Source organism: Sus scrofa, chromosome 11 (assembly GCF_000003025.6).
Source record: "Sus scrofa isolate TJ Tabasco breed Duroc chromosome 11, Sscrofa11.1, whole genome shotgun sequence".
NCBI lineage: Eukaryota > Metazoa > Chordata > Mammalia > Artiodactyla > Suidae > Sus > Sus scrofa.
In genome coordinates, this window is record NC_010453.5 from 11,685,062 (window position 1) to 11,707,318 (window position 22,257).

At 41.3% G+C, this 22,257-nt stretch overlaps 1 protein-coding gene across 16 annotated transcripts in view; it reads left to right on the top strand.

Annotated features, from left to right (window-relative positions):
* Positions 1-22,257, top strand: part of NBEA (neurobeachin) — a 637,779-nt gene that overhangs the window by 599,981 nt on the left and 15,541 nt on the right. For 7 of the 16 annotated variants that reach the window (XM_021065195.1, XM_021065200.1, XM_021065191.1 and 4 more), the window contains 6 exons: positions 11,240-11,302; positions 11,627-11,716; positions 14,678-14,870; positions 16,395-16,466; positions 18,645-18,800; positions 19,323-19,493. In XM_021065195.1, the coding sequence (XP_020920854.1) occupies positions 11,240-11,302; positions 11,627-11,716; positions 14,678-14,870; positions 16,395-16,466; positions 18,645-18,800; positions 19,323-19,493 (745 nt within the window). The remainder of the gene's footprint in view (positions 1-11,239; positions 11,303-11,626; positions 11,717-14,677; positions 14,871-16,394; positions 16,467-18,644; positions 18,801-19,322; positions 19,494-22,257) is intronic. The other 9 variants (XM_021065198.1, XM_021065201.1, XM_021065204.1 and 6 more) reach the window with 3 other exon arrangements.

Below are 22,257 nucleotides of genomic sequence, written 5' to 3' on the forward strand. Positions count from 1 at the left end.
TCCAGCAAGCACAGGGAACATCACTAATCGTTAGGGAAATGCAAATCAAAACCGCAGCGAGATGCCACCTCACACCCATTAGGTTGGCTACTGTCAAACAAACAGAAAATAGCAAGTGTTGACAAGGATGTGGAGAAAGTGAAACTATACACTAATGTGAGAATGTCAAATGGCGCAGCCTCTCTGGAAAACAGTATGGAGGCCTTCAAAAAAATAAAAGAAGACCTACCATATGATCTAACGATGCCACTCGTGGCTATAGCTCCAAAAGAATTGAAAGCACGATTTCTAAGAAGCATTTGTACACCCATATTCATAGCAGCAGTATTCACAAGAGCCAAAGGGTAGAAGAAACCCAAGGGTCTGTCAGCAGATGATGGATAAACAAGATGTGACATATACCTAGGATGGCATATGATTCACTCAAAAATGAAGGAAATTCTGACACATGCTATAACAGGATGAATCTTGAGGACATAGTCTAAATAAAATAACCCTTTCGCAAGACACATTATTGTAATTCGAGGTGCCTACAGTAGTCAAAATCCTAGAGAGAGGAAGTAGCAGTGTGGTTTCCAGGGGCTAGGGGAAAACTGAAAGGGGCACTTGTCTCATTGATACAGAGTTTCGGTTTTTCAAGACAGAAAAGAGGTGTGATTGCACAGCAGTATGAATGTATTTAACACAGTTGAACACTACACTTACAAATGGTTAAGATGTTACATTTTAGGGAGTTCCCATCATGGTCAGCGGAAACTAAACTGACTAGCATCCATGAGGATGCAGGTTTGATCCCTGGCCTCGCTCAGTGGGTTAAGGATCTGGCATTGCTGTGGCTGTGGTGTAGGCCAGTGGCTACAGCTCTGATTCAACCCCTAGTCTGGGGACCTCCATATGCCGAGGGTGCGGCCCTGAAAAGACCAAAAAAAAAAAAAAAGATGGTAAGTTTTATGTTGTATATGCTTTACTACAACTTAAAAATTTTTTAAAGAATAATGAAGAGTTTAATAATAGTCCTATTTTTACATATAGGCAGGATAAAGTAGATGATCAAGGGAAGGCGAAGCCTCCAGGGTTTAACATCTGGGTACCACACCTAGGCCTGAGGATAAAAGGGAAGGGAGCTATTGCCAGAACCTGGCAGGAGAAGTAGCCCTGGGAAGGTGGTCACTCAATAGGACCTGTGGCCTTAGGTAGAGAAATGCAACCCAGCCACTGCCAAACTGTGATTTGGCAATGGGGGAACACACAACAAATATTTCTCCTTCCTTTTTTTGTCCTGACTTCTCAGTGGCTAAACCAACTGGGAAGCCAGAGAGCAGAGAAGCACTGGTGATGCAGTCCGTGGAGACCATCGCCAGGGGGCAAGGATGCCAATCCAGCCCTCTTCTCTGTTTCCCTGAGGCAGTCACCCCTCTAGGCTGAGCAGACTTTTTTAAGGCATCCAGGGTAGAATGGCCACTACCTGCTACATTAAAACATATGTACTTGTTCTACCTGATTGACTTAGACTTACTTTTAAGTAGAAAAGTTGAGTGAGCTCGCCACCAGTGGCACTGAAAAAAAAAAATTTTTTTTTTAATGTTGTAGACAGACCTTTTTCTGTCTAGAGGAATGGTGTTGCTTTTTTCACATTCAAAATATTCGTTAAGTCAATTATGTAATATCTTTATTATAATTCATCATTCCAGGGAAAAAGTAGGAATCAGAAAAAGGATGTCTCCTTTGCTTTTTTCTCCCCCTGTCTTTTTAGGGCTGCACCCTCGGCATATGGAGATTCCCAGACTAGGGGTTCCCAGACTAGAACTCCTCCTCTTTGTTTTTTTAAGATGTATACCAAAAGAAGAAAACCAAGCACTGATATAGGTATATGAATTAATCAGAACCCCCTCCTCAAATATTGTCTAACATACTGAGTACCCTTCATGGCTCAGTAGTTAACAAACCCGACTAGGATCCACAAGGATGCGGGTTCGATCCCTGGCCTCGTTCTGTGGGTTAAGGATCCAGCGTTGCCGTGAGCTGTGGTATAGGTCGAAGATTCAGCTCAGATCCCGCGTTGCTGTGGCTGTGGTGTAGGCCAGTGGCTGCAGCTCCAATTTGACCACTAGCCTAGGAACTTCCATATGCTGCAGGTGTGGCCCTAAAAAGCAAAAAAGTAACAACAACAACAAAAAATTGTCTAGCGTGGTCTGACAGTTAAAGCAAATGTGGTTCTTTTTAACTTGAGTTTCCAAATATTTGCTTAACTATTCTAATAATTTTGCTATTACAGGGTTAGCCTTAACACAGTTGATTGTCAAAACAAAGGAAGTATCTTGGTTCTCCTATTTTGTAGTTCCTATGAAAAACTAGAAGCAGTTGAATACAAAATAGCATTTTAATTTTTTATATAGTTAAATGTTTATAAGGCAAGAAATAATAAAGTGCAGATATTATTTGCTTGATTTATTTTGCTCCTATTTTTCCAGCATTAAAAAATAATGCTTTATATGATCTTGTTTTATTACAACAATAAACCAGAAGCAAAAGCTTATCAGTTAAAATACATTCTGCCATTAAGCAGTCTTTCTTTTTATCATTTCAGACTTCTCAAAAAAAAATGCCTTTTTTTTTTTTTGTAGTTGGTATAGAATTGGTAGAATTGGAAGTAGATCAGCAAGATGATAAACAAAATCACATATATTTGTAATTGTATGTCAGAATAGAAAAAAGAGTACCCACTCTCAAGCATTAAAAATAAAATTCAGAGCTCCCATTATGGCTCAGTGGTAATGAACTTGACTAGTATCCATGAGGCCTCGGGTTCAACCCCTGGCCTTGCTCACTGGGTTAGGGATCCAACATTGCTGTGAGCTGTGGTGTAGGTTGAAGACACAGTTCAGATCTGATGTTACTGTGGCTGTGGTGTAGGCAGCAGCTGTAGCTCTGATTTGACCCCTAGCCTGGGAACTTTCATAGGCCGTAGGTGCAGCCCTAAAGTAAAATAAATTGAAATCGTTCTAAGTAAGAGCTATACACTGAGATAAACACAGTGCTAAGGAAATTTTTTGAAAATCTTTTTCTATGTTCCTAAGCTTTTACTGTTTTTTTCTTGAGTATTCTGAAAATTGTCAGTCATTCATTAGTAATTTGGACATAGTCTGACATTCTGCATTGTGGGTAGCATAGTCTGTAGTACTTTATAAAAAGACTGGGTTTTTTTGAAAACCATTTAAAAGATTGTACAGACCAAGGGAAATGGGTGAAATAGGTCATTTGACAGCCTACCTTATTAGCTTCCTCACACTGTCTCTCTCATGGCATTTCATCTGAAAGGCAATACTAAATTGCAAAAAATGAGAGGTTGTAAAGATTCTATGGGAGAAAGATGTATCTGGGTTAAACTCACCTGCAATGAGGAGAAGAGATTAATGAAAGGTTTTATCTAGTGCATACCAGGGAAGCTGTAGACAGATAACTAGTCTATACAAAGGAAATGAGAAAGCGTATTTATTCACCTACATAGTAATTTCTGTCTTAAGAATATTTTGAATTTATCATTAATTTGGACACTGGTCATTTGGTTCTGAACGATGACTTGGCTGTCATCATGCTTATTTTTGCCTTGGCTGTAAGCCTTTGGTATAAACAGGCATCCATGTAACACACATGCAGCACAGCCTGTTCATGTTCACGTTCCCTTCGGAGGATTTAATCCTAGACTGTGTCTTTATTCATAGAAAAGTGAGAACTTTCTTGAGAGGGAAAGCAAGAAGGAAAAAAAAGCTATTAAGAAAGAGGCACAGTAGGTCAAAGGAATAAGGCATATGTCACAGCCGTCGTGAACACATACGGTTCTTTTGTGCAAATTTAAAAAGACACCCTCTTCAGGAGAATGAATTACGGCGAGTGCTCCTCTCTCTGGCAATTGGGGTCAATTCCATCACTCATTTGCCCCCCAGCTGGGCACCTTTGTACATGGCATCAGTGACACAGCCATACACAGTGGCCCCGACCTGTGGGGAAGTTGAAGGATAAGAGGGAGTGTGTTGAGAATAAGCAGGGGAAAGGGAGAGCAGGACGAAGGTAATTCTGCAACTTGGCAGGTGGGTCCTGGAGGATTTTACAGAGAGAGCCTGTTAAGCCTAAGGAAGAGGATGATCAGAAAGTAGCGAAGGGACGGAGTTCCTGTTGTGGCTCAGTGGTCATGAATCTGACTAGTATCCATGAGAACTCGGGTTCTGTCCCTGGCCCTGCTTTGTGGGTCCGGCGGTTGCTGTGAGCTGTGTGGTGTATGTAGGTCACGGGCACGGCTTGGATCCCGGGTTGCTGCGGCTGTTGTGTTGGCTGGCAGCTGCAGCTCCAATTCGACCCTTAGCCTGGCGGGGGGATCCTCTGTATGCCTCGGGTGTGGCCCTAAAAAGCAAAATAAAAAAAGGCAAACCAAAGAATGTACAGAAGGGACAAGAGGGAAAACTGTCCCTAATGGAAGCTTTATGTGACATGTGTGCAGGTAAAACTGAGTTGTGTGTCATGCATGCGTATGACATCCAAAATCACATGTCCTGTTCAGATGTGCTCGTATTGTTCTCCTAGGCACAATTACTTCACATCTCCTTGACTTTTCTGCTTTCCTCTGAAGTATTCCATGTTTAGAACTTCCTCCAAGGTTTAAAAAAGTCTTTTTTTGAAGTTCCCATTGTGGCTCAGCAGGTTAAGAACCCAATATAGTGTCTGGTCTGTGAGGATGTGGGTTCAATCCCTGGCCTTGCTCAGGGAGCTAAGGACCCGGTATTGTGCAAGCTGTGGCATAGGTCGCAGGTGCAGTCTGAATCCAGTGTTGCCTGCTGTGCCTATGGCGCAGGCCTGAAGCTGCAGCTCTCATTTGACCCCTAGCCTGGGGACTTATATATGCCACAGGTGCTGCCATTAAAAAAAAAAAAAAGGCAGGGGGTCTTTTTTCCCCTTTCATTTTATAACCTAAATATATTTCTTTTTTATTGAAGTATATTTGATTTATAATTTTGTGTTAATTTCAGGTGTATAGCAAAGCGATTCAATTATACATATATATTATATATATTCTTTTCATATTCTTTTCCATGATAGATTATTATGAGATATTGAATATAATTCCCTGGACTCTACAGTAGGTCCTTGTTGTTTATATATTTCATATATAATAATGTTTATCTGCTAATCCCAAACTCCTAATATGTCCCTCCCTCCCTTCACCTACCTATTTCTTGACAGATGTTAGCTGGGAAGAAAAATAAATGCTTAAATCATGGTGAAAGCTCAATAGACATTCACAAAATAATTTTTATAAGAATTAGCAAGAATTGATAGAACAATTAAAATTTAAATCTCTTGTGAGTTCCTGTCATGACTCAGTGGGTTAAGAACCCCACTAGTGTCCATGAGGATGCAGGTTCCAACCCCAGCCTCACTCACTGGGTTAAAGGACCCAACGTTGCTGTGAACTGTGGTGTAGATCACAGATGCAGCTGAGACCTGGCATTGCAGTTGCTATGCCATAGGCCAGGACCTATGCCAATTCAACCTCTAGCCCTGGAACTTCCATATGCCGCAAGTGTGCCCCCCCCCCAAAAAAAAGGAAGAAGAAAAAATATTAAATCTCTTGACATATTAACTGACCTGTCTTTTCTATCTGAAGAATTCTTCATGAAGAAATACAGTGGTATTCCTTATATAATTATTTTATCACACACAATTGAGTTTGATATGTAGGAGTTTAAATCATTGCTCTGTTTATAGCTTTGGCCTTGCATTCTGCGTTCACAAATACTCAAAACATCAGCACAACCACTTGGAGAAACAACTTAGCAGTAAAATTAAATATTCCTACCCTTTGACTCAGCAACCCCTTACCTAGGTATACGCCCAGCAGAAATCACTGCTTACCTCCCTCAAAAGATGTGTGCATGAATTTTCTAAGCAACTTTATTCATAATAACCTGAAACTGGGTTAACAATCCAAATATTCATCAAGAGGAGAACTGATACATTATGGCAGATTAATATGTGGAACAGTAAGCAACAACAAAAAAAACCAAACCACAACTATCACCACAATAGTAATAAACATCAGAATAGGGAGTAGCTGGGCAGATGAGGAGGGGCGGGACTAATTGACTGGGAGAGGAAAGAGGGAATCTTTACGTTTGCATATTTAGCCACCAGCCAGATCAGGACATGGAACCTTCCCATTCCATTCCGTTCCAAAGCCCTCCGTCTTGGGTAGTGGTTACAGGGGGGAGAAAGTACACACACAGACACACATGCACACACACACACACACATTCATCAAACTATACACCTAAAATTAGTGTAATTTATGAATTTATCTTTTTTTTTTTTTTTTTTTTTGTCTTTTTGCCTTTTCTAGGGCCGCACCCGAGGCAAATGGAGATTTCCAGACTAGGGGTCTAATCGGAGCTGTAGCCGCCAGCCTACACCACAGCCACAGCAACTCCAGATCTGAGCTGAATCTATGACCTACACCACAGCTCACAGCAACACCGCATCCTTAACCTTCTGAGCAAGGCCAGGGATGGAACCTGCAACCTCATAGTTCCTAGTCAGTTTTGTTAATGACTGAGCCACGACGGGAACTCCTGAATTTATCTTTCTTGACCCACAAAAATATGCATTAATAGAGCAAATTCATTAATTACAAAGACCTAAGAAACAATGTGATTAAGTATAAGCAGATCCCTATTTTCATATTCTTCCACCGAAGAGTTGTCCACCCACGAACACCTATTTGCAAAAGAAGGAAGTTTTTGTCAGTCACTTCTGTTTTTAAAAATCTGTTGTTTTCAGCTCTTACTTAGATTTGTAGGGCTCAAGATATCGCTACCTATTATATGTAAAAAGTTACTCTAACTCAGTGATTCAAGATGTACATCATTGTTGCATCTCAGCGTTCCATATCACAGTGTGTTTTGTGATCAGTGGTGTATCATTGTTTAACTGCCAACATTTTTTACTTCTTCACAGTGTATAAAATATGGAGTTTCTGCCAGCTGATCTCTGTGACATTGCCAGTTCAACCCCCGGCCCGGTGCAGTGGGTAAAGGATCTGGCATTGCCACAGTTGAGGTCTCAGATGCGGCTCAGATTCAACCCCTGGCCTGGGAACGTCCATATGCCCTGGATGGGGCCAAAAAAGGCAACAACAAAACACAACATAGTTTATAAAATAATGATGCTTCGAATAATGGATAACCTCTTAGATCCAGTGAAGTGAGTTAGGTTTACAGACTGATTTCCCAAGATTTAGCCTTTTGCCACACACATTGTGCAACTCTTGGGCTCACACCTGCAATGTTAGCTCATCCTTTCTTCATTGGAAAGTGCAGCAGATCCCTAAAGCAGAAGGTTTCTTGTAACACAAACTAAAGTTTTGGTACTAGATTTTAAAAGGATTCACAAATGCTGAAATCTACACGAGTCAGGGGAGTAAACGTGCGGAGCTGGCCAGAGGTCAGTGCATGCTGGGGTCACGTGGGTGGTGGGCATTAAAAACAGTCTCTGTGCCTTCGCTCAGAGAGAGAGGCCATGCAGGAACGCTGACGAGGTAATGCCAGATCTGATTTTGCTGAGAGACACCAAAAAATCTGACTTACTGTATGATGTTTCCTGACCTATAAATGCTGGCTCAAATAGAAGCCATGTCTGTGAGCTGAATCCAGCACATGGGCTGCCAGTGTGTGACATCTGGCTGAATGGAAGCCGTTTGGCTTTCTGAGGAGAAGGGAATCTGTGGTAGAGCAAAAATCTTTTTTTTTTTTTTTTTTTTTTTTTGATGAGTATCAGAGATATCTAGAATGGTACTGGGTATATAGCAGGTGCTCAATAAATATATGTTTCATGAGTAACATCAAGTCTCTTTGACCCACACAGAGCAATATATACAGAAATAGAAATATGTTGAATTTTTTAAGATGCCATTTCTGATAATTTAGGGTTTTTTTTTCCCACTGATATATTTGGCAAAATTATTTTAATAGGAAAATTCCACTATATGGCCAAAAAATTCAAAGCAAAAACTCTTTCTGTGGTGTTGACCTGCTAATTTCTACCTAACTTTCAAACCTCAGCTCATGATCTTTTTGGGGAGCCCCTTTCCTAACAGCCCTACTCTCCGGCCCCATCCTGCACCTGAGTCGGCTGTAGACATCACTCCTCTGGGCCCCCTGGCCCTCTGGGGTGGCTGCCACCACGCTCCTACCTACTGCGTCTCTGATGTGCTCAGCTCATGTCCTCTCAGGCTGAGAACTTCCTGGGGACAGTGTGCTCTCTGGTTTTGTATCACTTGGCATAGAGTAAACATCCAACAAATGTTTGTTAACTTCATTGTTTGTGTGGTATTGAATTGAAAAGTAAAGAACTCTTGGAGTTCTCTTGTGACACAGCTGGTTAAGGATCCAGCACTGTCACTGCCGCAGCTTAGGTTGCTGCTGTGGCACAGGTTCAATCCCTGGACCGAGAACTTCCGCATTCTGTACCTATGACAAAGAAAGAAAAGAAGGAAGGAAGGAAAAAACTCTGAAGTTTCTCTGCTCCTGTGCTTGTCGTCTTTCCAGGGTACCTTTCCGTTTCGCTCACAGGCCCTACCATCTCTCTCACATCTATATTCAGCAAACATTTTTCTAGGACTAAATCCCAGCCCTGACCTGCAAAGGAGAATTCATAGTCTGAGCAAACAGACACACCTAAAGAACTGGGTGCACATTCCATGATAAAGAGGAAAATATGCTGGAGAATATGGAGGACATTGATTACGATTCAGGGTGTCTGGGAGGCTGTAGAACTCTGCCCGAGGTTAGCATGAGCGGAGGCATTTTCGCCTCCATCCGAACAACTACTCAGTGGCTCTGCTTCACAGGTTGCAGAATAGGCTGTGTGTATCCCCAGGCGCAATCCTGTACAAAGCACCCCCTTCCTGATGAAAAGAAGACATTGATGACTTCCTAAAAGTGGAGGCAGGCACGGAAAGCCTAAAACAAGGGCAGCCAGTCAAGAAAAGCAGTAGGTGCTCACTTCCCATTCAAACATGTTAATAATGACAAGGAGACTTAGGGGCGACAGCAGACTTTAAGATCAGACATTCCTTTACAATTTAAAATCAGAGCAAGGAATTATTGGAAGGCAGAATTACCCAATAGCTAAAAGGTAAATATTAGAATAAGAACCTTTAGCTCATGAAAGCGTGTCATGTAGATCACAGGAAGAGGGATCCGTTTAGTCTTAGAAGAAATCAGTGTTGAATGTTGGGAATAGGTTGTCTTAATGCAAGAGTGAGCTTGAGCCCAACTTAAAATTTATCCTGTTGCCATTGGAGAGACGTATGCATAGGTACTCTGCCTCAAACAAAAGGATCAGAGGCAGGACCTACTGCAGAGAACTGTACGGATTTCTGGAAATTAAATCAGTTTGAGGAGTTCCCGTCGTGACGCAGTGGTTAATGAATCCGACTAGGAACCAGGAGGTTGCGGGTTCGGTCCCTGCCCTTGCTCAGTGGGTTACGATCCGGCGTTGCCGTGAGCTGTGGTGTAGGTTGCAGACGCGGCTCAGATCCCGCGTTGCTGTGGCTCTGGCGTAGGCCTGTGGCTACAGCTCCGATTCGACCCCTAGCCTGGGAACCTCCATATGCCGCGGGAGCGGCCCAAGAAATAGCAACAACAACAACAACAAGACAAAAGACAAAAAAAAAAAAAAAAATCAGTTTGAGAACATCTTTTTTGTTTCTATCTCCCTTTTTTTTTACTATCTCCCTTTCAGAAAAAAAAAAGTCAAGCAAAGCATGTTTGCGGATCCATTCCCTCTATGAACATTTGAAGGCCCCCTACTAAGTGCAGGGCACTGATCTGGAGATTTGAACGTGTTTGATTTTACTTCTGTCTCCCTACCCTCACCCTGGTCCTTTCTGGAGAAGTAGAAACACAAGCAATAGCATCTGTTGTTACAGAGATTTAGTTGATGATGCACGAAGCTAGCTAGGTATTGGGCATTTTCTAAACAGAGCAGCTTTAACAATAACATTTACTACTTTGTGTTTCAAATAATTCTCAAGAGTTTATTGTTAATAATGTAAACCTAACCAGAAATGGTCTCTCCCCATTTTCTAATCATAAGTCTTGCACCGGGGAGATAGAATACAATCTATGTGAGTACAATTTAGTTCGATAGTCATACCTCACATACGAGTGGACACCATGCAAATAAATGTATACATTAAAATTGGACAGCACTTAAAGAGATTTAATAATTGATCCTGTTGCCTCTGCAAAAAAAAAAAAAAAGGAAAAAAACCACCCAAACCCCGTTTATGTAATTGCTAAAATATGGCAGATAATGATACATTCATGTTTAATATTGCTAATAAATTCAAAAATTCACATTTTTATTGATAAACATTTTCTTGAAATGCAGTCTAGGAGGACAGATGGTTAAATTTAAGGACTTTATAAATGAGAATTGTAGATAGTGGTGCGGTGAGTGGCAGCGCTGTGTGGAGAGCCATCTACCGCCTTACCTGTGCTCCCAATCCCTCAGCAGTGACTTCCATATCTCACTTTTATGTGCAACCAAATTGCACACAATTTTAGGGGGAAAATTAACATGGTAACAGAGTAATAATCATGGTAAATACTGCGCTTCTCCTTGTTGACTTAAACTACATACTTAGGATATTTCGGAAAAATATTTCTGTTAGTCTAGCTTACTACATTGAAACTGTTGGCTGTAGAATTTATGTATGTAAGACATAACTTAAATCTGTCATGAGCTTATCTCTTTGACATGTACACAAAAAAAGCATACTAAACACACCAGATATTTTGAGACCTAGAATTATTTTTATTCATTGGAAGTCACAAAATCTCATTAGTATTTCCATCTGCATAGGTTTTTCATAACATACGGCATGGCTCAAGATGCCCCAAGAATTCTTTCCTCTTTAGGTTAGTTCTTTCTAAAATTTCAGAAAATTTTTGAGCGAAATGAGTTCATACCTTGTAAATAATATTTCAGGATTCATCCTAGCACACTAAAATATATTTGAATATATTTACAATGTATTTTTTGTAGCAAGTTTTGCTGTATTTGCTTATTCTACGAAAGTCTTAAATGTTCTGATTGTCCTTTGAATTGATTAGAATACGTGATGATGTGAATTTTATTTTGTATCCTTGATGGACTTTATGTCTCATTCTTTTTTCCCATTAAGATTCCAGAGGCTTATTTCATTAGAGATCCCCATACGTTCCTTCTTACACAGGACTTTATTAAGGTATATGTGTTGGATTTAGGGTTCTGGTGCTCTTCGGGCTCTAGTTGCATGCATGTAATCACAGGTTAACATCTCCACCTTTAACCCCAGCTTCTAAATAAGAATAGTGACTCGGTTACTGGGAGCATGCTTGGAAGGCGAAGCAGAGCTTGTCTACAAAATACTAACACTTGGATGATTCTGCACCCTGGGAGAAGAGCACCCGGTGAATTTTCTGGACTTTTTTCATGGCTGACTTGGGATACACTTGCGTTGTCAAAAAGTGTGTTGACCTCTCTTCGTTGATGCATATTGATTATGACAATCACTCTCCTTCCGCTGCAGGCCATGGAGGCACAGATACAGAACTTTGGACAAACGCCATCTCAGTTGCTTATTGAGCCACATCCGCCTCGGAGCTCTGCCATGCACCTGGTAAGACATATCAGCTTGCAAAACATTTTTTTTTTCTTTCTTTCTTTGTACCTGAGTATAGATCAAATAAAATAGCGATTTTTTTTTAGCAGCATTTTAAAAGACTTCTAGATTTATTGACTAACTCTCCAGCCTAAGTATATACTGATTACTCTAGGGAAAGACAAAGAAAGGAGTCTGGGTCATGTCTTTAAGTTTGGCTTTAGCGAGTTCAATTTTGGATTCACAAAAATACCCATCCTCTCTGACTATATATATACCTCCACATAAACTCTTTCATACACATACAGGCTTATAGACATATGCCAGCACCAAAATTAGATTATATTTAGAAATTAGAAAAACATAATATAAACAATATGATGCTGCCCAATTTAATCTTTTGGGGAAAGATGAGGTAGAGGGAGTAGTTTATTTTTAAGAAAAGCCAAGAAATATACAGATAGTTTGTAGCAGAGAGGCAGTTTAGAAGAGGGATTAAGAGCCAGGGCCTCAGAGTCAGTCTCGGGTCAAACACCATCTCTGCCACTAACTCATGAATGAATTTTCCAAGGTATTTAAGCTCTCTGCTTACATTCCAGAATCTATAACATGGGGATTAAAAATAGTACCAGCCCTGAGCTCCTAGCATACAGTTCTCAGTAAATGTTAATAGGTGTCACCAACAGCAGCAGCTACTAATATTAAAACTTTTTTTCTTATTTTGCAAGAGAAAAGGTAATATTCCTTCTGTTTTAATCTGAATTTTAAAAATCCATTTTCATGAGAAAGCAGTCAATTTTAGTAAACATTTCCCTCTTTGTCTAATTTGTCTTTTTTTTATTTTTTTTTTAGGGCCGCACATGAGGCACATGGAGGTTCCCAGACTAGGGGTTGAATCAGAGCTAAAACTGCTGGCCTGCACCACAGCCACAGCAACGCCAGATCCAAGCCATGTCTGCGACCTGCACTACAGCTCACAGCAACTTGGGATCCTTAACCCACTGAGCGAGGCCAGGAATCGAACCCATGTCCTCATGGATACTGGTCGGGTTCTCTACTGCTGAGCCACAGCAGGAACTCCTCCTCTTTATCTAATTTGAAGAAGAAAATTTTTCTAAGAAACTACTTTAGGATTTATTTTTAAACTGTGATTTTTCATGAATTTTTAATAAAGGAAAAAATACATGAAGGCAAAGATATTCTCAAAATATTGCAGTTCATCAGTTTTCCTAGACACTTATCAAGGCATCAACTAGATCCCCTCTTACTGAAGTCAAATGTCCCAGAATATGGTCCATAATAATATGTGTAAACAAATGTCTAAGTTATTATTCTATGACCCAAATATCTCACGCCTTTCATTTATCCTATCAGTTATTCACCAAATTTGCAGTAAGCCCCTTCTGTGTGCCAGGCTGGACGCTAAGCATTGTGACACAGCACTGATGCATCCTCAGCCTGCAAGGAACGGAGAGGCAGCACCTCCTGAAAACATAAAGAAGCGTGTTTGCAAACCATTTTTTCCCCTCTGTCATGATTCAGCTGCGCAGTTTCGGCCCCCTTTGCTTAGTCAGTAGTGACCACTGCTGCCTGAAGCGGGTCCTTATCCGTGACCCAGCAGAAGGGCTCCGCCAAGCACACGCTCCCATCCAGACCCGCTGGCGCAGCCTGGACGCCGAGGTGTGGCTTTGGAGCCTCCAGCCCCGGGATGACGCGTTTTTAATAAACTGTCCAAGAGAATCTCTCGCACACTTTATTTTTATGAAATGCTTTGGCAGAAGGGTTTTATTCCCGCATTTGTTTTCTCTGTTTAATGATAATACTAATACAAATATTTATCTTGGAGAAATGCCCAGTCAGAACTTATTGCTTTCCTAGGGGAAATTGTGAGAGAGACTAAATTGGCATGGAACTGTTTATAAAGAAAAGAACCTTTTTAAGTTCCTCTAGCAGATATATATATCTTGAACAATTACAGAATATGCATGAAAGCGAAATACTGGTTATTTCCAGCAACTTAGTTTGTGTCTTTTGTGTAAAAATATTTACACTGTTTTATAGTATTTAATAGTAGTACTTATAGTATCTACTTTCTGAGCTCTGTAGCCCTGCAGTTAAGGATCCCGCGTTGTCACTGCAACAGCTTTGGGTTGATGCTATGGCTTGGGCCAGATCCCTGGCCCAGGAGCTTCCACAGGCCGTGGGCGCGGCCAAAAACAAACAAACAAATGAAGATAAAGATACGTCTGGTGTCTACTTTCTATCAAGTCATATGCTAAATGTTTGAGAAACAAACATTAAGAACCCAGCTAGTATCCATGAGGCCAGTATCCCTGGCCTTGCTCAGTGGGTTAAGGATCCAGCGTTGCCTTGGCTGTGGTGTAGAGCTGCAGCTCCGAACCAGCTCCTGGCCTAGGAACTTCCATATGCCACCGCCAGTGCAGCCCTAAAAGAGAAAAACGAAAAGAAAAGAAAGCTCACCATCTAGCGGGGAAGGAGGCCTAAACAGTAGAGCCTCAGCAGAAATGTACACACGGCACTGACAAGGGAAGCTATAGTATTTTCCTTGTTTAGACTGTAGCCGTGACCCCAGATCCACCAGGTAAAAAAGTGAAACTATCAGTCAATTCATTTTGTATTTCGTGTAACTGACTTGACTGATTTTTTTTTTTTTGCGCCACATTGAAGTTGTAACTTCATCGAATAATTACGCCACATCACATGGGCATCTCTAAGCCAGCTTCTCACGCTGCCACCTGGCGGTCCCCAAATTGCAGCTGATGCTCAGCGACCGGGTGTCCCCTCTCAGCGACTGCACACAGTCCCTGCTTGTCTCTGTGCCATCGTCCTCACGGTCACACAGTGCCTGCTGTCTGTCTGGGCTCGTGCTAGCCTGTTGTAACCTCATTCTCCCCCGAGCTCTCACTAACTGTGTTATTCCTTTTGTTTTCTTTGCTCTCTTCCCTTTCTATTCAACAGTGTTTCCTTCCACAGAGTCCACTCATGTTTAAAGATCAGATGCAACAGGATGTGATCATGGTGCTGAAGTTTCCATCAAACTCTCCAGTGACCCACGTGGCGGCAAACACACTTCCCCACCTGACCATCCCGGCGGTGGTGACCGTGACCTGCAGCAGGCTGTTTGCCGTGAACCGATGGCACAACACTGTAGGTATGTGTGCCTGCGGGCGTCACGCACTAACAGGCTCCTCGCAGCTGCGGTGACGTGAGGGAAGGTAAGGGTGCGCAGGGGCAGCGAGGGTGCCACGTGGGCTACCAAAAGCAGCCGAGGAAATCACTGCCAGGCCGGCCCGAGGAACTCGAATGGGCCTCATTCATTCGCTGCTGCTCTGTTTTAGTCCCTCACACAATGTTTGGCCAACACTTAGGTATACAGTAGGTGTTTGATAAGTTGAAGCAGCTCTGTCAATAATTCAGAGCATGCCATCCTCCTGGAGGGCACCTCCCCCGGCCCCCCGCGGGGGAGCCCGTTTTATCCCATGTTAAACAAAAGTGAGTATGAATCCAGATTTTCTAGATGATGGTTTCAAATCCTCTTTCTCCCACTTCTTGATTTCATTTGGGGACTGTTTGAATGAGTATTTTGTGCGGTGCCGGGCCCTGGGAGTCCAGCCATGGACAAGACAAACAGCGTCTCTCTTTGAGAACAGACAGACTCTAAATCGTTCAGTGAGTTCATGTGTGTTCTCTCCAGACTCATTCCCGAAGTTTCCAGCCAGTACATCTTGAAGTGATATAATTCTGTCATAAAAATTAGACATATTGATACTTATTTAACCAGGACAGGAATAGATGTGACTAAATGATTTCATTGGCCCTGTTCCCCACTTAAGATCTCCCTGGATTCCCACTGTCTCCAAGACTGAATGGATGAGCCACGCTGAATTAACCTGACTCTTTCTATTCTACCAACTTAGGCATGGCTCTGAAAAACTTAATCTCGTAAGAGTTTCTAAACACCCCATTTTATGGTTATTGGTAATGTTTTCACCATGAGGAAGAACGACTTCCATTCAACTCAGAAATATGCAGCAGACATCTCTTTTTAAGATGACTTTATTATTCATAGGTGTCTTGGCCTCTGGAAATGTTCTGCATTGAGAGAAAGCCATAAAGTATTGATTTTTTCCCCCTAGATTGTTCAAAATATTGTATGTTATATCATATGTAAAAATTATGACTAATGAGCTCAGTCAAGCCCTAAGCATTCGTCCTCTGAAAGTAGCTTTTGGTTTAAGATCTTAGGGGTAGCTCCGTTTTATAACTACAGTTGACTCGTCATCTGTGGAAAGAAGGCCCACCCTCCCCTCTGCCTTGGCACAGGCAGGCCTGTGCTTGGCACCCATCCCTGCTCATAGGCATGATTTTCCTTAGATTTTTAGCTCTCCGATGGGTTCAAGAAACATCATAATCTTCTATCTTATCCAGCTTTTTCTTGCTGTTAGGATAACAACTCTTCCCAGCTTTCTCCATCATAAGTGGAAACCAACCATCCCTGTCTTTTTTTAAGACCGTCTGCAAAAACACGTAGTGTGTCTGAAGCATCCTTAGAGTGATTTGCCAAATAAGTTTTAAGCATATATATTTTTGCATTATCATTAGAAAGCACTGCTTTTTAGGAAAGTCCTCCTTTCTGAGAATTTTGTGCTCATTTTCTCCTTTAACTGATCTTTAGGCCTAAGAGGAGCTCCAGGTTACTCCTTGGACCAAGCCCATCATCTTCCCATTGAAATGGATCCACTCATTGGTATGTTCATGACAAAGATCCACAGATTCTTGTGTGGTCATTTACCGGACATGACAGTTGAGTGTATTTTTTCCACCACGGAATTAGTGTGCAAACAACGTCCAGGTACCATCAGGGAGCTACGCAAATCATAGTATGCCATCCAGCACTTTTCGATGTTAAAACAATTATTTGTGGCATTTCCTTGGTATATTAGGAGGTCATTTAAGATGGCAAGGCACATAATTCCAAACCTTTCTTTTCAGCCTCCACTCTTCTTTAACAACTTTATGTATTTGAAATAGATAAGGACTCAAAGCTATTATAACAGAAAACGAATACTAAAGAATATCTTTTCTGGCAATCTCCATTCAATAGAGCTAAACATTTTTTTTTTTTTTTTTTTTGTCTTTTTGTTGTTGTTGTTTTTATTGCTATTTCTTGGGCCGCTCCCGCGGCATATGGAGGTTCCCAGGCTAGGGGTTGAATCGGAGCTGTAGCCACCGGCCTACGCCAGAGCCACAGCAACGCGGGATCCGAGCCGCGTCTGCAACCTACACCACAGCTCACGGCAACGCTGGATCGTTAACCCACTGAGCAAGGGCAGGGACCGAACCCGCAACCTCATGGTTCCTAGTCGGATTCGTTAACCACTGCGCCACGACGGGAACTCCTAAACATTTTTTTAATTAAAGATTTCATATGAATTGCAAACTCAGGCACTATAACACTTTGCTGTAGATATTCAAAGTATTTTTAAGTAGTCACATACGCATTTATTAGTCCAGAGTAAGTGCCTTAGTCTCTCTGGGCTTCCATTTTCTATCTGTGAGATGGTTTCTAATAATGTTTGTTCTCCCTATCGCATAGGATCCAATGGAGAACTAAATTAGAAAAAAAAAATGAAAATATTCTGAAAAATTATAAACCCATATACATGTTATTACACTGTATTTTTTCTTAGACTAATTCACCCTTCATCTTTGAACCCAGAAATAAAATGAAAGGCAGCCCTTTGGGTTAGTTACTTATACTCCTACACAAAGTAGCATTTACATTTCTTTGGGAGGACATACTTAGGACAAGGAATATTTTTAGAGTCCGTCTAGCTGTTCCTTTGCTAAAGATACATTGACACTGTCACATACAGCTAAAATGTAACCACGGAAAAGTGACTAACTGTATTCTAATTAATCAAGGACCAGTTGCTTCATTGTCAAGTGACTCAGGACCTTTGGTGTTCTTTTCCTTTGCTGGTTTTTTTTTTTTTTTTTTTTTTTTTTTGTAATATTTTTTAAAAATTTTCCCTTCTCTAGGAATCATTATTCCCGTGTTAGTAGAGATTCACAGACAGTAGCATCTAGATTTAATTGGTGTTGGAAAGCAGTGGGGATCTTGTACATCTGCATTTTCTGTTTAAGGATTCAGCCCAGGGATTTCGCCTGAAAGGACGGCATCGAGTAAGGGACAGGCTGGCGCACAGACAGGCACCAGGGAAATCAGCCGGTGTCTCTGAGTTCCTGACTTCATTCACATTCAATCCCAAGGCTACCCGCGGAGTCCCTGCCTGTCTCTGTCCTCCCCAACCCCTTGCCCATCTTGCTTCCTCCCCTCCTCCTCTGCCAGCCCAGTCTGGAAAGGCTTCTGTTTGTTGACAATCCAGGTCTTTAAAGCCACTGACCTAAAGCTCCCTGAGGGGCTGCCTACATAACAACACCCCTTGCTCAAATCCCTACTTTCTTCTTTCCACATGAATTGTAAATGCCATCAGAAAATGACAGATGAGGGCAAACGCTGAGACATTTTTTCCTTATGTAACGTACTTCATACAATATTTATTCGTCATTATTATTGAACTTGCTGGACACTAATGAACTTGTGCGGGGTGAACATCTATTGAATTAAGTGCATTTAAGTGCTTTTACTGAGTCGTGAATTCACATCTTGGAATTCCTCACATCGGTGGAGGAAGAACTTTAAGTTCCAACCCTTTTAAAATAAATATACAATAGACTTCATAAATAATCACTGCTACTAAAAGGTGTATATTCCTCTTAAGGAAATGTTAAAATCTTAATAATCTTATATCCTTAAAAACCCATTGCTAGATAAATGAAGCATAAATGTATTCCTTCTATATGTGCCTGGAGAAACTCTTGTGGGATCTTTCTTTAAATTCCTTTTTCTATTTAAATTTAGCCAATAACTCTGGTGTGAACAAACGGCAGATCACAGACCTCGTGGACCAGAGCATACAGATCAATGCACATTGTTTTGTGGTCACAGCAGATAATCGCTATATTCTTATCTGTGGATTCTGGGATAAGAGCTTCCGAGTTTATTCTACAGAAACAGGTAAACTGAACTGCGAAACAGTTTATTCCCGTGAAAATGCCTGTTGTTATACCTAAAGTTCATATGAAATCAAACTGAATAATGCCGGCCTTTTCATCATGAGTACTGAGAGTCAAATTAAATGTTCACATTACAAATACATGGGCACTTATAATTCCATCCAATCCATACGTTAGCGTGAGCTGAGCCCTGAGTTAATAGGACAACTGGGATTACAGCCCCCTCACCCAAAATCAGATTCAATGAAACACCTTAAACCTCCTCTTAGTTTGGCCCAAACTCTGAAAACAAACGTCACAATTATAAGTTCTTTCCTTAAAGTAATCCCAACTGACATTCTTGTATCATTTTTTTCAGAAGCAATTCAGTAAACCAACTCTGTAGCTAGATTTGAATTACCTTGTAAGTTTGCAGGTCTGTACATTGACTGTTCAGAAATCTGGCAAAATTAAGTTAAGCTTATTATCCTTTCCAGAAAAATGGCAAGTGAGTTCAACCTGCTGTTCTGTTGCTGTGTTTCAGGGAAGCTAACTCAGATTGTATTTGGCCACTGGGATGTGGTCACCTGCTTGGCCAGGTCTGAGTCCTACATCGGTGGGGACTGCTACATTGTGTCTGGGTCTCGAGACGCCACCCTGCTCCTCTGGTACTGGAGTGGGCGACACCATATCATAGGAGACAACCCGAATAGCAGTGAGTATTTGTCTAGAATTATTCTTTCAGACTGTAAATTCACTTAAATAGGCTTTGCTTTTTATTTTTTTATTTTATTTATTTATTTTGGTCTTTTTAAGGCCACACCCGTGGCATATGGAGGTTCCCGGGCCAGGGGTCTAATCAGAACGACAGCTGCCAGCCTGTGCCAGAGCCACAGCAATTCAGCATCCAAGCCACATCTGTGACCTACGCCACAGCTCACAGCAACGCCGGATCCTTAACCCACTGGGCAAGGCCGGGGATCGAACCCCAGTCCTCATGGACACTAGTCAGAGTCATTAACCACTGAGCCACGGCAGGAACTCAGGCTTTGCTTTTTAAATTTTCCTCATGTTTTTTTCCTGGGGCTGTAAGGATTTTCATATATGAATGCTGACGTGGCCACTGTCTTTGTTGGAATGTAGCTGTGTTTGAAGCGTGAAAAAGAGTGAGTGCTCTAACCTTCGGCCTGAGGAGTCTCTCAGACCCCCTCTCACTGCCCCTCTGCTCAGCTGCCCTTCCCCAGTCCCCACATGTCCCCATCCTGCAGCAAGTGCCCTCAGGGACAGTGGGTCCATTCAGCTTCCTATGATTTCTCTCAGCTGAATGAAGTCTCTCCCTTCCCTGCATTTCCAGGAGGTTTTACGGGTGCCTCATGAGGGCACTTCCTTCCCTCTCCAATGGGAAATACTAAATATTTCTGTTTATTTATTTAACGATGTTTGCGTCCCCCCTTCAGATGAGGCACTGTGGAGGCAAAAACTGAGTAAGATGATTCCTTTGCTTGGGATGATTCCTGAGTGTTTTTTCTTCAACCGTGCTTCTGAAAATACCCTGTAGGGAAACAAACAAACAAACGAACAAAATGGGACTCCAAGTAAAATAATTTTAGAAAACACTGCATATACTCGTTCTCTCTCTTACACGCTCTGAGAGCCTTACTCAGATAAACCAACATTTGTGTAACCTACAGTTTCTCAAACATGTTTTCCATGGAAGCTTTTGTTCATGGAAGAGCCGTGGTTCTTCTTTGGAACTGCTTTTCTGAGGAAACAGTAAAGTGGATCAGGAGTCCCTCTCTTTGCGTCACAGGTCTTTGGTTCCTGGCAGAGTTGCACACACAATAGGTTTTCCATATTGTTAAATGACTGAAGAACTAGATAAGAGATTGCCTAGAAATCATTGCTGTTTTTAATTACAAGCTCTCCATAGTTCCAACGCACGTATTTCCTGTAAAAGAGAGAACGGTTTCTGTAAAGTGTCGATAATGGCAAATACCTAAACCAGGGTTATTCTGTTTCATACATTAGTCACAGCTTCAGCTGCCCTCCAAAATAAACTGAAACATGACTTCAGGAGTATCTGTGACAAAACAGAGATAGGCATTTCCCAGGAATATTGTGTACCTGCCACTGAAATGCTATAAAACTAGAGAAGAAAGGAGTGTACAGGACGCCGTGTTTTAAGTGGGCGGCTGGTCTGTTCCGGCCTGTGAGAGAGCTCCGCATGGAAGCTCAACCGTCAGCTCCCCTTCAGGTCCACCTGCCCCCAGCTGTTAACGTGTTTCGATAGGAATACTGCAAATACCGATAGGATAGTGAGATGGGATATGTATTTGAGATAGTGAGCGAATGAACTCGACGACGAGATAGGTGAGGGTGTTTTCTGGTTGCTCATGGCTAGAGGTGAAGAACCCTAGATGAATAAACTCCAGGTGCCCTATGATGTCATGTCTCTTAGTTTAGATGCTGAATAAGAGGAAGTGGGTGTGTTATGCATTGCTGTCTCTGCTCTAGGTTGTGAACTAAGACGTGGTATTGCTTTGAGGAAAACACATATTCAGTGTTGCTTGCTTTCCAGCCAGCTCAACTCACTAGCTAATAATTCCGCACCATAAGGAACATCACACTCTAAATACTAAAAATCTCCTTATTTACTCTTTTTTAAACCATAGCCTTAACAAAAAGAAACTTCATTTTTAGCAGAATTCGTGTGTGTGTGTGTGTGTGTGTGTGTGTGTAAAAGACGTTCAGTCTACCAGTTATGACTTTATTATTCTCCAGCAAGGTGCATTCGCACATGTATTTTACCTAAAAGTATTTATGCATATTTCCAAATTTTCTTTTATTTCCAAGAGTAATGTAGTGTTCATTAGAGGAAAAGCTGGACTGAGCATCTAGGCTATGTGGAATCTTTCCTCTATTATTGACAAAAAATAGAATTTACTAGATAGGAAAAAAACTTTAAGAAACAGAATAGTGTTTTCAATCCAGTTAATTAGCATCTTCAAAGTGAAGCTCAGAAATGATGAAAATGTTATTTTCAAAAGAGAATTCACTTCTTTAAAACCACCATCTGATAGCATAGAAGATAACATAATGTACTGCTACGAAGTAAAAAAATTTCAAAGAAAAATGTTAAATTATAATAATTCTATATCAGCAACTTCACTTTCTAATGATATTATGAACCAAATGATGGTTAACAATTATAGCTTTGATTCATTGCTTAGTAAGAACATTAAATGTGGTAATATTTAGAGTGTTTAAAGGTCTATAGGTGCTATGCAAATAGAAATGTTTATGTTAATCCTTAAGAAATGTGAATACTGAATTTGTTAAAATGTAGCATTATATTTGAGCTTTAAAGACAAGGTTATCCTTGGAGTTCCCATCGTGGTGCAGTGGTTAATGAATCTGACTAGGAATCATAAGGTTGCGGGTTCGATCCCTACCCTTGCTCACGGCGTTGCCATGAGCTG